The 17039-nt window shown below is 43.6% G+C and overlaps 1 protein-coding gene across 3 annotated transcripts in view; it reads right to left on the bottom strand.

Annotated features, from left to right (window-relative positions):
• Positions 1–13292: 13292 nt before the first annotated feature.
• The window catches only part of poc1b (POC1 centriolar protein B), a 53852-nt gene continuing 50105 nt past the window's right edge, over positions 13293–17039 (bottom strand). The window contains exons 11-12 of one of the 3 annotated variants that reach the window (XM_029759188.1): positions 13954–14199; positions 13293–13709 (exon numbers count right to left, since the gene is read on the bottom strand). In XM_029759188.1, coding sequence (XP_029615048.1) covers positions 13554–13709; positions 13954–14199 — 402 coding nt within the window. In that variant the 3' untranslated portion in view covers positions 13293–13553. Of the gene's footprint in view, positions 13710–13953; positions 14200–15909; positions 16031–17039 lie in introns of those variants that run through there. The other 2 variants (XM_029759189.1, XR_003879028.1) reach the window with 2 other exon arrangements.

Here is a 17039-nt window from a genome sequence, read left to right as displayed (position 1 = left end):
AGGCTGAGAGGGCATGAGGTCACTGAGTGTTTGGGTGAATATTCTCTGCATGACAGGCTGCCAGGACCTCAGGCAACAGCAACTCAATGACTCCATGACTAACAGTTCAAAAGATAAAACAAAACAAGGAAACCAGTGACTACAGTAGTGTCTACGCAGTTGACTGAAATTGACATGTTACATCAACAGCCCATTGAAATAATTTCTATTAATGCAGTTTGGGGGCAGAGATTAGCAAAAACCTAAGACTACGAGTAGCATGAAAATAATCATAATCAGAAAGGCAATGAGGGAAAGGGATAATATTGTATTTATCATGAGTAGACTAAACCGCTTATCAATCATTTCATTCAAAGTGGGGGATATCCTCACTTTAGTCAGAGTATTGATGAGGGAAATAGTTTCAAAACAAACCCCCATAGTGGTCTGGTTCCCCATTCACGCTCAATCGTTGATTGATCTCTAGTCCAATGAAAGCTCTTTGATGTGGGGAACAAAGAGCTCTGATTGGGTTACACAGTCTTGGATTGATGATGCATGGAAATCCAACACCAATCCAAGTCAAACCGAGGGACAGTCAAAAGGAACTAGAGGTAGGTAAGGGGATTCTCTCATCCCACATTATGATCATTCAGTCTCTAGACCTACTAGAGACAATGATAATTACACTATCAATTCAAGAAGCAAGTGACACATCTATGCATGACTATCAGATATCATCCTCCCTTTCTTTCATCTGTCATCTTTCCCTTTCTCCCCCTCCCTCCCTCTGGTTTGGGATAGACTACTTGACAGATGGACCTAGGATATCCGGGTGTGAGGATTTAGAGGATGGGGGAGGGAGGGAGTGAAGACGCTTAGCTAAAACAACATTGCTAGATGACAGGTACAAAATCCTCCTTACGGGCCGAGAATCTGTCTGATTACAGAGATTGAGGGATAACGGAGGGGTGGACAGGGGAGGAGAGGCGGGAGGGGTGGACAGGGGAGGAGAGGCGGGAGGGGTGGACAGGGGAGGAGAGGTGGGAGGGGTGGACAGGGGAGGAGAGGTGGGAGGGGTGGACAGGGGAGGAGAGGCGGGAGGGGTGGACAGGGGAGGAGAGGCGGGAGGGGTGGTGGAAAAGGATGGGCGGCGGGGAAGAGAGGGTAGGCGGGTAGAGGAGATGGGAGGGGGCAGTTTTAGGTTTGGCAGAGAGCACCTGGTGAGGATTAGAGGGGTGTAGGGGGGATGGAGAGGGAGGATAAGGGAGGGGGGTAAACCCAGAGCTCTTGTGTTCTCTAGTGCTTTGTTGGCACTTCTGTGGATTAGACTTGAGAAACAGTGTGTGTGTGTGGAGGAACTGGGGCTCCCCCCCAGACACACACACACACACACACACACACACACACACACACACACACGCACAACCTTAAGCTTGCCCTTTCCCAAAAAGCACAGTTACCTAAGCTTGCCATTTTACAGATGCCTATTACAAAGTGTTTTCTCTTTGGTAAAAAAACAAACACTATTTTGACACTTGAGACAGAAAATAAATGTCCCTTTAAAAGCATTACTTCAGTCAACCACTCAGGTGGTGTTCTATTGGCCAGTAGGTAAGTGGTATAAAAGCTACAGGAGATGAGTGGCTACCAAAGCTATTAGAGAGGCCAGGGATGGACAAGTTTCTCTGTGCTTCATCAAACAGTCAAGTCTGAGTGAGACTAACACACACACCACACACACACAATAATAACAGAAAAGCGAGAGAAGGCGCCTTTGACCCGAACAGACTGAGGATGAGAATGGAGAGAGCGGTAAACAAACAGTTGAGTGAAAGGCAGAGGTGTGTATGCCAATCCCATCAGAGATAAAAGGAAAGGAACAGCGATGACTGGTGACAGGAGAGGACCACAGAGTGGTGAATTATGGGAGCTGACCTGGAGAGGACAAATGGCGGGGGGTGGTGATGGTTGTGATGAAATCAACTAGTGAATAAAATGAGTGTCTCAGACATAGTAGAGTAGACACTCCAATTCAGAGATATCAAAGTGTGGTGATTTCTAATGATGAGTTATTCTTAGTGTTTATCAATCATTTGTGTTTATAACAATTTGTTGTGGCCTACAGTATGCATGATTCCTAACCACCTGTATTTCCCATAAAAAATGTAATTGACACATCATATTGCCAGATCTAAAACAGAAACCATACAAGTGTTAACCTGGTCTGTTATGACTATCTGTGGTATTCCATCTGGTCTCATGCTGACCCTGCCCCCACCCAGAGCAGTAGGGGCCAGTAGAGGACAGGAGGACAGAACAGTAAGGGACAGTAGGGGACAGAGCATTAGGGGCCAGTAGAGGACAGAACAGTAAGGGACAGTAGGGGACAGAGCATTAGGGGCCAGTAGGGGACAGGAAGACAGAACAGTAAGGGCCAGTAGGCTACAAGTGACTTTAACCAATAGAAACACCCCAAGCTAAAAAGACCATACAATATGCTAAAGATGGACAAACATTAATTACATGGCATAGAAATGTGGGTTGGGGACATGTGGAGAGTTGTCGGGGGCTGAGTGAGATGGTTTGAGTTGGGGAGGGGATGAGGGTTGAGGGAGGGAGAACGGGATATGCCAGCCACCACCCAGCTGGCACTTTCCGGAAGTCTGAGTCCCCAGCTGTCACCCACAGGCTCCAAGGGTTCAGCAGGCGCCAACACACACACAGACGCGCATAAACAAACACACACACACCACTGTCAGTGTCAAAAACAAGGCTTGTTCAAGCTCTACGCAGCCATTCAGTTTGGCAGTTGGTTGTTTATCCCTTTCTCTTTCACTCCACAGAGGATAGAGAGAGAGAGAGAGAGAGAGAGAGAGAGAGAGAGAGAGAGAGAGAGAGAGAGAGAGAGAGAGAGAGAGAGAGAGAGATAAGGGGAACAGGACAGAGTGAGCAGCAGGGGTGCGTGGATAAAATCACTGAGGAAGCCAAGCCAGAAAAAAAGTACACGCTTTTAGTTTTTGTTGTCCTAGGCTACCTGGCTAAGCTTACTAGCCTACTACATCTAGCTACATATTGAACTTCCATCCTCTCAGGCCGGGGGCACAAAGTATGAATGTGTGGTTGGAACAGAATCACTGTTATAATAATTGGCCAGTACGGAGAATTAAGTAAAATCACAAGTCCAAATCCCCATCTCCAGCCATGGCTAATTTAGGAAAGGGCCATTTTTTGTTAACTAGCTAGCCACCGGAGTACAACAACAAGATGCAACAATTCAAGTTCTGTCAATGACGTTTGGTATTTTGATGTGATTGGTGTGAAGCCAAATCCAAACTGGCTTCCCTTGACACTTTATTTTGGTGTGCCAGAACCATTCACAGTTGAGCTAAAAAAGTTTAGTTCAATGCTGATTGGTTAGAATTTGATATATATATATTTTTTATCAAGCAAGGCCAAAATGCTTGCTGGCTTCCCTTCTACACGGGTGGCTGGGGGGTGTTATGTGTAACAATCCTTCGTAGAAGTGCTTATATTATCACGTATAATTTTAATAAATTAAGATATGCAAGATTTATATACAGTACCAGTCAAAAGTTTGGACACACCTACTCATTCAAGGGATTTTCTTAATTTTTTACTATTTTCTACATTTTAGACATCAAAGACATCAACACTATGAAATAACACATGTGGAATCATGTAGTAACCAAAAAAGTGTGAAACAAATCAAAATATATTTTATATTTGAGATTCTTCAAAGTAGCCACCCTTTGCCTTGATGACATCTTTGCACACTCTTGGCATTCTACTAACCAGCTTCACCTGGAAGCTTCACCTGGAATGCTTTTCCAACAGTCTTGAAGGAGTTCCCTCATATGCTGAGCACTTGTTGGCTTTTCCTTCACTCTGCGATCCAACTCATCCCAAACCATCTCAATAGGGTTGATTGTGGGTGATTGTGGAGGCCAGGTCATCTGATAAAGCACTCCATCACTCTCCTTCTTGGTCAAATAGCCCTTACACAGACTGGAGGTGTGTTGGGTCATTGTCCTGTTGAAAAACAAATGATAGTCCCACTAAGTGCAGACCAGATGGGATGCAAAATGCTGTGGTAGCCTTGCTGGTTAAGTGTGCTTTGAATTCTAAATAAATCCCTGAGAGTGTCACCAGCAAAGCACCCCCACACCATCACACCCCCTCCTCTATGCTTCATGGTGGGAACTACACATGCAGAGAACATTTGTTCACCTACTCTGCATCTCACAAAGACATGGCGGTTGGAACCAGAAATCTCAAATTTGGACTCATCAGACCAAAATGAATGATTTCCACCGGTCTAATGCCCTATGCTCGTGTTTCTTGGCCCAAGGAAGTCTTTTCTTCTTATTGGTGTCCTTTAGTAGTGGTTTCTTTGTAGCAATTCGAACATGAAGGCCTCGTTCATGCAGTCTCCTCTGAACAGTTGATGTTGAGATGTGTCTGCTACTTGAACTCTGTGAAGCATTTATTTGGGCTACAATTTCTGAGGCTGGTAACTCTAATGTCAATTAGCCTATCAGAAGTTTCTAAAGCCATGACATCCTTTTCTGGAATTTTCCAAGCTGTTTAAAGGCACAGTCAACTTAGTGTATGTAAACTTCTGACCCACTGGAATTGTGATGCAGTGAATGATAAGTGAAATAATCTGTCTGTAAACAATTGTTGGGAAAATCACTTGTGTCATGCACAAAGTAGATGTCCTAACTGACTTGCCAAAACTATAGTTTGTTAACAAGAAATTTGTGGAGTGGTTGAAAAATGAGTTTTAATGACTCCAACCTAAGTGTATGTAAACTTCCGACTTTACACATATATGGGGGATACAACCATCCCAGCTCTGCAGATTTAGCTGCGAAGAGACATTCATCAGGTAATTTGTTCTGGTACTGCCCACATGTAGCTTGTTTTTGGTCACAGGTTTTTTTTCTTTCTTTTTTTTCACCTTTATTTAACCAGGTAGGTTCAGGAATGGCTGAAAAATTGCAACATTTACTTGGCGCTAACTCTACAAATAGCACCGCTAGGGGATTTGAAAAGTCATAGACAATCGATCAATAATATAATAATACTCTTAGCAAAGGTGTTTATCTTTGATTTACCATCTGTAGAAATGAGGAGAATAGAAAGGTTCAGAACTTTTGTGAAACACAGTAGAAAAACAGGCTGCTAGAAATCAAAACTGGATGGTCTTCTAGCTAAAGGCTGGGACTAAAAACAAAAAAAAGATAGTTTAAAATATACTGTCCATGAAATGTATATAGTATGTATAAGCTGGAAGTGGAAGCCTAAGTATTGTTGTCCATTAGTTTACTCCAATTAGGGGAAGGGTGGTAGGGTTAGGGGAAAATAATAAATTAAGAAAACATATTTCATTTGTTTACTCCAATTTGGGGAGGGGTGGTAGGGTTAGGGGAAAATAATAAAGAAGGAAAATATATAGAAATATATATCATTAAAATAATATACATATTTACAAAAAAATATATGGGGGATTGGAAATGATACACTGGAAGAAGCCACAATCTGCAACTTTAAAGCCTGGCTTCCCTTGGCATCCATGAATACATGCCACTGAGAGTGAGAGAAAGACAGAGAGAACAGATCTCCTAAACAGCTAGTGTAGTGTACTGGGGCTGAGTGGAGAGACAGGCAGGATATGTGGTTCACCAGAGTTGACCTCTGACCCATATGGAGCATGGCCACGACCCTGGACCAATCAAATGCCAGGAAGGTGGGAAGTCCACTGCTTCCTTATCACGGGGTTGGGGACGGAGTGTTCCACTGAACGGAAACAGCAAAAAAAACACAGATAGCCATGCTACCCATGAGGCTTTATGAGAAAAGGGATTGTCGTGGAGGTGGGGCATTTCTGGGAACTGTGGAAAAGTGCAGATGTTGACCATAGTAACAGTTATGATAGTCACTAGGACAAAAAAAGGTGGTTGGGTTGAATAATAATATACAAGTAATAAAATGCTACATTATTGCAAAACAATACACATGTACACATACTGTGCTATCACAAGTCAAAAATGTTAACATAATTTGGAAAGAATTCAATATTATCCTTCTTATGGACTCCTCAAAAATGTCCTGTCCTCTATAAACATATGCTACGAAACCGGTGGCTTCCGTAGGTTTCAGTGTGTACCATGGCACTGTGACAATGTTTAAAATGCCTGACATTGATGTGCCAAAAGCACATCTTCTTCCCACTTCCTCTACCATAACTGTAATTGCAGCAGTTTACTGATGTAGGATCTTAATTTGATCTATATTGTAACAGCAAAAGTATCCTGCAGAAACATAATTTGAACATTTAGTCCATAATGTTGCTTGATTGTGGTTAGGTTATTATCTGGCCAGAAGTAGGCTATATGAAAAGTGCAATACTGTTAATATAACCATGTGTTCGTATGGGTTTTCATTTAGTCCATAATGTTACTTGATTGTGGTTGGGCTATTAGCTGGCCAAAAGTAGGCTACATGAAAAGTGCAATGCTGTTAGACCGTGTATAAGTGTGGGATTTCAATTAATTTATGTAATCATGAAGCTCATCTGCATTTCCTGTGGTGAAGGAAAATTCTCAGCAACAAAAGAGTGATAAAATTATGATCCCACATCTGTAAGTAATGCTGTTCTGAACATAGTGTATATTGGCTTACCCTATTTTCCTACTGACTCAAACAACCCACATGGTTCAGTGGGCCTAAATAGATCTTTGCTCTGTCTCGTACTGTTCAAGGTAATTACACAATTTAAAAACTAAGGATATGACCTTACTTTCCCTATAAGACAGGAAGGAAACACTTTACAATTCCCTATATAGTGCACTAGTTTTTACCAGAGCCCTATGAGCTCTGGTTAAAAGTGTCACGCATCACTACTTCACAGGAGCCCCATTTGAACGTAACTTTTTTTATTTTTATTATATCAAAATGTGTTTTTGGCAGAAATGTCTTCTGGAACATGTGAACTTTCATGTGCCTAAATAACAAACGTGTATGGCATCTGTAAATACTAATACAATTGTTAAATTAGGAGCCTAGTTGGTTTCGCCACGGAAAAAGTCAGCAACCTTCCCACTAGCCATGATTGGCTAAGATAATGAGTGGGCTGGACATGCCGAGAGATGAGTTCGGATTGGTCTGCCATATAGCACGCTTCTGTCTAACATGAGCTGGTCAGTATGTGTAGGTAATCCTTTCTAATGCTGCTTTCCTGAAAGATATCACATAGTAGAACTGCATAAGTGTTGCTCTACATTTTCTGGAGGACCGAGTTTTGAAATCAGTGGAATTAGAGTATGATAGCTAAGGAGATGGAGAAAATTCTGAGTTGAAAAGCGAAAACACAGAAGGCTGTTGTATAAAACACCTGTCTCCAGATTGCATCTTCAAACTAAGGGCAACCATGGCATCCATGACAGAGAGGGAGAAGCGTCCATCCATGTATACGGGTAAGACAGTCTATCTAGTTTCAATTTTAGATATTACGTTTCCAATTTTGTCAGAAAGTCATTTTCATTTCAAGTTAAAGTGTACCGTTCGCTAGCAAGTTTACGTTAGCTGGCTGGCAAACTAGCTAACGTTACGTGTATGATCTGTGTAGTAATATTATTTGTATCTCAGAGCCATTTGCATTGCCAGTTATAGCCTAATGTTAGCTAGCTAACATTGAACCTGGTTGGTTAGCTACCTGCAGATTCATGCAGGGTAGTAACTTTATGAGTTGGGATTATGGTTCATTGTTTAGCTAGCTACATGTCTAAACAAAAGTGTCCACTATGCAAGTCACTATTTCAATATAATGTTAATGTCACTGCGACAACTGTCGATAGACGTAGCTGGTAAATTCGCTCTGGCTATCTACTCTGATTTCAGAACACTCTCATCTGAGTGTGCCAGATCGCAGAATAACTGACGAATTTACGAACGCTCAACACCCGTTGAATATGGCTGTGTCAGTAAAAATATATATATATAAAAAATTACATGTGTAACTAAATTGTTGCCAGCAGCACAGTTGCAGTCACCAACGCTCTGGATAACGTAAAAACAGCCTAACCCGCTCTGCTAGGGCGAGTAAAATGGTCAGTGAGATGTTCTCTGATTTGTGTCTGGAAGTAACTAGCAAGCTAGCCAACGTTAGCTAGTTAGGTTTGGTGCTTGACTGCTGTTAGGTAAATGTGAACAATGCTGAATGGGTGTAGACAAAGAAGAGCTCTCCCAGACGGGTACCAAAACATTCAAGGGCAATTTTCTCAAAAGTGAGGTTACAAGGTTATAAACTTTCAAAGCAGAACTACTTTCCCATTGTTCCTCAACTGTAGTGTATGATATACCATTTTCTAGCTCTGAGTCTCTACTTTTATTCAATGTAAAAAAACACAATTTCAAATTTTGCTACATGAGACCGAATCGAGCCGGTCGGTAACATTTGACCCTGCTTCTCACAGCATGAAAATAATCCTGCAGCAACAGGAAATGTGAATTACTATGTGTATTATTATTAATGTTCGTTGATATATTTTTCATCAGGGCAAATCAAGTCAGACATTTTAAAGTTGAAATTAAACTTTAGATGCCTTTTAAAAAATGGAATATATTACAATTTGTATTTCCTGCTGTGCAGGAAAATTCTCTGCAACAACAGAGTGATCAAATGAAGATAGCAGATCTGTATGTAAGAAACGACAGGCATTCATGTAGTATTTACAACAATTCGGGTTTCTAAGAAAACACTGACTAAATGTAGGTCATATGTGATAAGCACTGCGTAGCTAAAACTGCTTATATGCCTATTTCAGGGCAATTACAGTAGTTATTCTGGAATCTACCAGTATGTGTCAATGGCCTACATGTATGTAATGTAAACTTTAGTCACACAGAACTTGAGAGAAGCTTGAATAAAGACCCTTGGATTGGTTCATGCAACCTGATCAAGAGGAACTAGGCTAGATTGTAAAAGGAGCTAGCTATGGCTTCATGTTCATCTCTCTCTCGTCTCTCTATATCCCCTCAAATAGAAAAAAAGGAACAAGAAAAACAACTCAGGGATCAAATGACAAACAGATCATGCAAGAGCGGAGGTCCCTTTGAACCTCTCTCTACGGAAGTAAGCTTTTTCCCCGCTCTCTCTCTCTCTCTTATCCCCCCTTCCCTCCCTCCTTGCACCGGAGATGGGCTTTCAACACACAAAGCCCTGGAAAAACAGACCATGAGGGCCTGAGCCCTGGCCTTGTCTGTAGAGCAGACGTGTCACGACACTTTGTGGATCCTGTCTACACCAGGCACTCACTGTCTCCCTGAGCCTATCCCAGGTCTCTGTACTAAAAGGGTTGTATCAATAAGATTAGCCTGCAAACTTTGATCATTGATCATGGCCACACACTCATTCACAGAAAGCTCAAATTGAATGTAAGTTACTGTGAGTATATAGTCAGTTAAACTATTTCAAGCAACGCTTTCGTATGTAGTTGTGAATATCTGCGAGTTACGTTGGGCTGCGGTCAACACACTTTGCACTCAACAACCTTCCTTCCTCCCCTCCCTGAACAACTGAGACAGTGGATAATAAAGTATTCTTTTGCTTACTTATCTAAACTGAGAAAAAAAGGTTTAGAACCTAAAAGGGTTCTTCGGCTGTCCCAACAAGAGAATCCTTTTTGGTTCCAGGTAGAATCCTTTTGGTTCCATGTAGAACCCTTTCCCCAGAGGGTTCTACATGTTTTTTATTTTAATTTTATTTAACCTTTATTTAACTGTTCTACAAGTAACCCAAAAGAGTTCCACCTGGAAACCAAAAACGGTTCAAGCTGGAACCAATAACAGCCAAAGAACTATTTTGGAACCTTTTTTTTCTAAGAGTGTAGTAGCTTCACATCTTCTACAGTAGAAGACGAAGAGCTGTCCATACTTGGGATTCACCCTCTGAACACTATACTGTATGTATCTGTGCAGAACGTAGAGCAAAAATAAATAAACAGAATGGAAAACCAACTGGAACAAACAGTAAGCTAACAGTATGCAGGTGTGCCGCGGTTAACCTATCCTTTCTGTCTATTTGAACAGGTGTCACTGTGTGTGTGTGTGTGTGTGTGTGTGTGTGTGTGTGTGTGTGTGTAGTACGAGTACCTGGGGATATGAACAGATCCTACTGAGTATAGGACAGAGGCCTTTCCTTGTAATCTGATCAGCGTGGCACCCCTCCTCTCCTATTCTATACCTCGTTCCACTCCCTCCTTTGTCCCGTCCGTGTTTATCTGCTCATCCCCTGAAGGAGGTTACAGGGAATTTCCTAAAAGATAATCCCTCTGCTTTTAGCACCCGCCAACCAGGAGAGTTAAAGGAGGAGGAGGTAATGATAACCATTCTCCTCTCCTGTCTCTGTGTGTCTGAGAGAATGTCTTTACCATGTGTGCCCCCAAGTGATCATTTCTGCCTGTCTTGGGCACACACACACACACACACACACACGTTTTTCTATCCCTGTTTCCCATTCAAAACACTATTTTCCATAACTCTAAACCTTAAGCTTAAAATGGCCTTTGACCTCGTGGGGACATGGGAAATGTCCCCATGAGGGAGAATCTTTGTTTTACTATCCTTGTGGGGATTTAGGGGATTTCAGGTCCCCACAAGAATAGAAGAGCTAGATCACACATACATGTACCTGCATGCCGCTGTTACTTTTTTTGCTTACACACACACACACAGCCTTGTAACATTCATTCTAATAGTCAACAAGAACATCTGTGTCAAAGAGAACCACCAACAACAACAGGAAGCCCTGCCTACAGGAAGTCATTAAAGGGAAGTTATGGGTTTACACTACTAATAACACACACACACACACACACACACACACACACACACACGGGTGGGAGTGTGTTTTTTGCTACAGTATAATGTTGAGGGGAAGTAAGGATTAGTAGAAATTCTCCATAAAGTTCTCCAACTGAAATGAAGCCAATCGGTGCACATGCTGAGGTGGAAGTGGGACAAAGGACCTGAGTGTGAGGGAGAGTGTGGGAGAGAGAGAAAGAGACAGAGTGAGAGAGTGCGAGAGCATGTAGTATCTGCCTGACTAAACTTTGCATGAAACCCCAAATCCTCCCCAAAACACCAAAACATGTCTCCAGCCCTCTCTCTTTAAGGGCTGCACCACTTTATATAAAAGGAAGGGGGAACCAGAGAAACGAGGAAGGATGTGGTACAGAGACCAAACAGGAGCAAGCGCAGAGCCCCCCTTTGTGTGGCTTTTTACAGCTTCCACACCCGCCGGCGAGGGACCGCCTCAGTGTGAACCACATCTCGGTCACACTGGAAACGTCAACAAGACGACGCCAACTTCACAGAGGTACTGACTAAAAACATACATGTACAGTGCATTCAGAAAGTATTCAGACCTTTTTAGTTTTTCCACATTTTGTTACATTGCAGCCTTATTCTATAATGTATTAAATAAAACATTCCTCATCAACCTACACACAATACCCCATAATGACAAAAGCTGTTCACTTTTGCTAACTTTATTTTTTTATATACAGAAATACCTGAAAGACCGTTTGCTATGAGATTCGAAATTGAGCTCAGGTGCATCCTGTTTCCATTGATCATCCTTAAGGTGTTTCTACAACTTGGAGTCCACCTGTGGTAAATTCAATTGATTTGGAAAGGCACACCAGTCTATATAAGGTCCCACAGTTCACAGTGCATGTCAGAGCAAAAACCAAGCCATGAGGTCGAAGGAATTGTCTGTAGAGCTCTGAGACAGGATTGCGTTGAGGCACAGATCTGGGGAAGGTTACCAAAAATGTCTGCAGCATTGAAGGTCCCCAAGAACACAGTGGACTCCATCATTCTTAAAAGGAAGAAGTTTGGAACCACCAAGACTCTTCCTAGAGCTGTCCCCCCGGCCAAACTGAGCAATCAGGGGAGAAGGGCCTTTGTCAGGGAGGTGACCAAGAACCCGATGGTCACTCTGACAGAGCTCTAGTTCCTTTGTGGAGATGGGAGAACCTTCCAGAAGGACAATAATCTCTGCAGCACTCCACCAATCAGGCCTTTATGGTAGAGAGGCCAGATGGAAGCCACACCTCAGTACAAGGCACATGACAGCCAGCTTGGAGTTTATCAAAAGGCACCTGAAGGACTCTCAGACCAAGAGAAACAAGATTTTCTGGTCTGATGAAACCAAGATTGAACTCTTTGGCCTGAATGCCAAGCGTCATGTCTGGAGGAAAAAGCACCGCTCATCACCTGGCCAATACCATCCCTACCGTGAAGCATGGTGGTGGCAGCATAATGTTTTTCAGCGGCAGGGACTGGGAGACTAGTCAGGATCGAGGGAAAGATGAACGGAGCAAAGTACAGAGAGGTCCTTGATGAAAACCTGCTCCAGAGCGCTCAGGACCACAGACTGGGGTGAAGGTTCACCTTCTAACAGGACAATGACCCTAAGCACACAGCCAAGACAATGCAGATGGCATCGGGACTAGTCTCTGAATGTCCTTGAGTGGCCCAACCAGAGCACAGACTTGAACCCAATCCAACATCTCTGGAGAGACCTGAAAATAGCTGTGCAGCGACGCTCCCCATCCAACCTGATAGAGCTTGAGAGGATCTGCAGAGAAGAATGGGAAAAACTCCCCAAATACAGATGTGCCAAGCTTTTAGCGTTATACCCAAGAAGACTCGAGGCTGTAATCGCTGCCAAAGGTGCTTCAACAAAGTACTGAGTAAAGGGTCTGAATACTTTTGTAGATGTTATTTCAGTTTTCATTTTTAATACATTTGCAAAAATGTCTAAACTTGTTTTTGCTTTGTCATTTTGGGGTAGTGTGTGTAAATTGATGAGGGGAAAAAAACAATCAGTTTTAAAATATGACTTATGTAACAAAATGTGGAAAAAGTGAAGGGGTCTGAATACTTTCCGAATGCACTGTAGATAGATATGGAGATGAACACACATTTATTGTATATGTACTTATAAAGAGGGGCCGCTCCAGTGCTATCCACATCTTTGACTGTCGCTGGAAACGTCAACAAGACCACTGGCTTCACAGAGGAACTGACACGGACTGTATACTTGTAGATTCTGCTGCTACTGCTTGCCATTTGAGGTCTAGGCAAGGTTACTGTAAAGCACTTTGTGTGGAAAAGCCCATGATCTGGGTCGATGGACCATGAAAAAGAGTGAGTTTTGGATACTTGTGGGCTTTTATACAGCAACTGCTGATGTAAAAATGACACATATGGAGACATGCCAGTGCAATATGTTCAATTTATTTAGTTCATAGTATGAAAAAGAATGCATGAGAAAATATGCCGTACACTATACAACAGTGGTCATACACACAGGCGCTTCATCAGAACATGACATAATGCATAGATTCTACTAATAAATGCTAGTACAAGAACCCATAGCGGCACGCACGCACGCACACACACACACACACACACACACACACACACACACACACGTCAAAGGGAAGAGTGTGTGTCTGTGGAGAGGGAGGTGAGCGACCTTAGGCTGAGGCGACAGGGGATCCGCTCTCACCTTCCCTCTCTTCCTCCACCCTCTCCTCCCCTCGCACCTGCAGCAGAATCTGACTCTGGTTGAATAAACACTCCTTCAGTTTGTCCTCCGTCAGGGTGAGACGTTCTTCCAACACAGAGACAGTCTATGGGGTAGGAGAGGATCACACACCAGTTTTAGACAAAGTCTTTCACGACAATGTCAACACATTACTCACTTCAACTTCTGTCTACATCTAACTCTGTATCATCTGCTGTTCTTTCATAAACATTACAATTGAGTTGCCAGATTGGGATGGAAGGGGAAGTATTTTACAGTTGCCAGATGGGGTTGAAATGAAGTGGTTTAGCCAGGGCTGCCAGATTTGGATTAAGAGTTAAGGGACTGACCTGAGTGAGGACGTCAAGCTGCTGGACGATGCGTTCCAGGGTGCTGCTGAAGTTCATGGGGAGGTCTGAGCGCATCTCCAGAGGGTACGTCATCCCCTGTTCCCCCTCCTCCCTCCTGCCTCCCATCTGCCCAGACTGGGACCCAGATGTCGAACCCTGTCCACTACTGTGGCAGTCTTCATTGGGGTTGAGGCTGGTACTGGCAATCCGCCGTGCTGGCAAATTGTTTGCATGGCCGTTGACAGCCTTGAAAGAAAGAGGGGAGGGTGAATGCAACAGCTGACCAGGTTTGATTGATTTTGAAGTGAACATTAACTTTAAGGACCTCACAACTGAATTTGAGGGAAAGCATTGCAACTTATAACTCAAAGGTTTTACTTGGTGCGGGGACTTCTGACCTGAACAGGACCTCACAACAGGCAGGTCTGGTTCCGTAGACATCATGTGAGAGGGCTATTAACCAGGTAGAGACTGGTTTTATGAGACAACTTAATCGAGCCGGGTTCATCAACAACCCACTGACAATACGTAGACCAGAGATCATCAACAACCCACTGACAATACGTAGACCAGAGATCATCAACTAGATTCAGCCGCGGGCAGATTTTTCATGAGCGGAGGGTCAGAACATAATTACTAATAATTTGTAGACAGCAAATCTAATGCAAGAACCCAAACAGACATAATATTTGAATAAAATATAACCATTTCAAACCTTGCTTACATTTGTATACGATCATTTACATTGAGTGTACAAAACATTAGGAACACCTGCTCTTTACATGACAGACTGACCAGGTGAAAGTTATGATCCCTTATTGATGTCACTTGTTAAATCCACTTAAATCAGTGTAGATGAAAGGGGTGAACGAGCAATACAAAATATTGAAGTGCCTTTGAACCGGGTATGGTTGTAGGTGCTGGGCGCCCAGTTTGAGTGTGTCAAGAAGTGCAACGCTGCTGGGTTTTTCATACTCAACAGTTTCCCGTGTATATCAAGAATGGTCCACCACTCAAAGGACATCCAGCCAACTTGACAACTGTGGGAAGCACAGGTACAACTCAATATTAGGAAGGTGTTCCTAATATTTTGTAGACTCAGGGTCTCTCTCTATTACGCGGGGAATACATTGGAACAGATTTCCAAAATAAAAATAACTGATTTGCTGGTGTTTTTACAGTCTTATTTCCAACAATAAAACAATAAACAATTACAATGTAACTTTTTGCTCAAAAAACTTGGGGGGCCAAATAAAATCACCCATGGGCTGCCAGTTGGGACGCCCTGACTCCTGCCAGTTGGGAAGCCCTGACTCCTGCCAGTTGGGAAGCCCTGACTGCTGCCAGTTGGGAAGCCCTGACTGCTGCCAGTTGGGAAGCCCTGACTGCTGCCAGTTGGGAAGCCCTGACTGCTGCCAGTTGGGAAGCCCTGACTGCTGCCAGTTGGGAAGCCCTGACTCCTGCCAGTTGGGAAGCCCTGACTGCTGCCAGTTGGGAAGCCCTGACTGCTGCCAGTTGGGAAGCCCTGACTGCTGCCAGTTGGGAAGCCCTGACTGCTGCCAGATGGGAAGCCCTGACTGCTGCCAGTTGGGAAGCCCTGACTGCTGCCAGTTGGGAAGCCCTGACTGCTGCCAGTTGGGAAGCCCTGACTCCTGCCAGTTGGGAAGCCCTGACTCCTGCCAGTTGGGAAGCCCTGACTGCTGCCAGTTGGGAAGCCCTGACTGCTGCCAGATGGGAAGCCCTGACATAGAGGAAGTGGTTACAACCGTAATGCTAATGACAAAACATGGAAAATGTGTTAGTTCATGAATCCTATAAGCTGTAAAGCCTAGCCAGTCTCTCCCCCTCACTCTCCCCTCCCACTCTACATCCCTCCCTCTGGCCAATAATGTTTTTAAAGTAGAGGAAAGTAGAGGTAACATGTCTAAAAGACTACCACCCCCACGTAGCACTCACGTCCATAGCCATGAAATGCTTTGAAAGGCTGGTCATGGCTCACATCAACACCATCATCCCAGAAACCTGGACCCATTCCAAATCGCCCCAAGAGATCCACTCCACACTGCTCTCCTCCCACCTGGACAAGAGGAACACCTACATGAGCATGCTGTTCATTGACTACAGCTCAGCGTTCAATACAATAGTGCCCTTCAAGCTCATCACCCTGGGACTGAACACCTCCCTCTGCAACTGAATCCTGGACTTCCTAATGGGCCGCCCTAAGGTGGTAAAGGTTAGCAACAACACATCCGCCATGCTGACCTTCAACACAGGGGCCTCTCGGGGTGCGTGCTTAGTCCCCTCCAGTACTCCCTGTTTACCCACGACTGCGTGGCTACGCACGACTCCAACATCATTATTAAGCTTGATGACGACACGACGGTGGTAGGCCTGATCACGGACGACGATGAGACCGCCTATAGCGATAGAGGTCAGTGACCTGGCAGTGTGGTGCCAGGACAATAACCTCTCCCTCAACAAGACAACAGAGTTGATCGTGGACTACAGGAAAGGGAGGGCTGAGCACGCCCTCAATTACCTCCTGCACATCAACTCAGTACTGGTACATGTGTATATAGCCAAGTTATAGATACTCATTGTGTATTTATTTCTTGTGTTATTATTTTTCTATATTTTTATCTGCTTTGCTGGTAAGGGCCTGTAAGTAAGCATTTTGCTGTTAGTCGACAGCATGTGACAAATTACATTTTATTTGTTCACTTGAGCGGTTATGACCTGATAGACTTGGGGAGAAGGACTCATCGTATTGGCTTGCTCCTAAAAAAAAAAAAACAGGCAAACAGTTAAAAAACAGGGTCAACGAGTTGGAGAACTTTACTACATATTCTGAGACCAAATCCATACCTCCTGAACCAAGGTAAACAATAGAAACTAGCTGCACCCCGTAGTTACAGTAAATCATTGAATTTCATAGATTTTTTTCAAAAGGAATTTCATTATTCAAAGCAGGCCGTGCAGACAGACAAGGATCAACACGATCTACAATGTTGCTCCAACACACAGACAAAGATACAGACAAGATGTGTCCCTGTGCTCCAACTGCCCCATACAATACACAGACACAT

This window comes from Salmo trutta, chromosome 7 (genome assembly GCF_901001165.1).
Source record: "Salmo trutta chromosome 7, fSalTru1.1, whole genome shotgun sequence".
In the NCBI taxonomy this organism is placed as follows: domain Eukaryota; kingdom Metazoa; phylum Chordata; class Actinopteri; order Salmoniformes; family Salmonidae; genus Salmo; species Salmo trutta.
The sequence above is the reverse complement of the archived record's forward strand: the minus strand, read 5'-3'. Positions and strand labels throughout refer to the sequence as shown.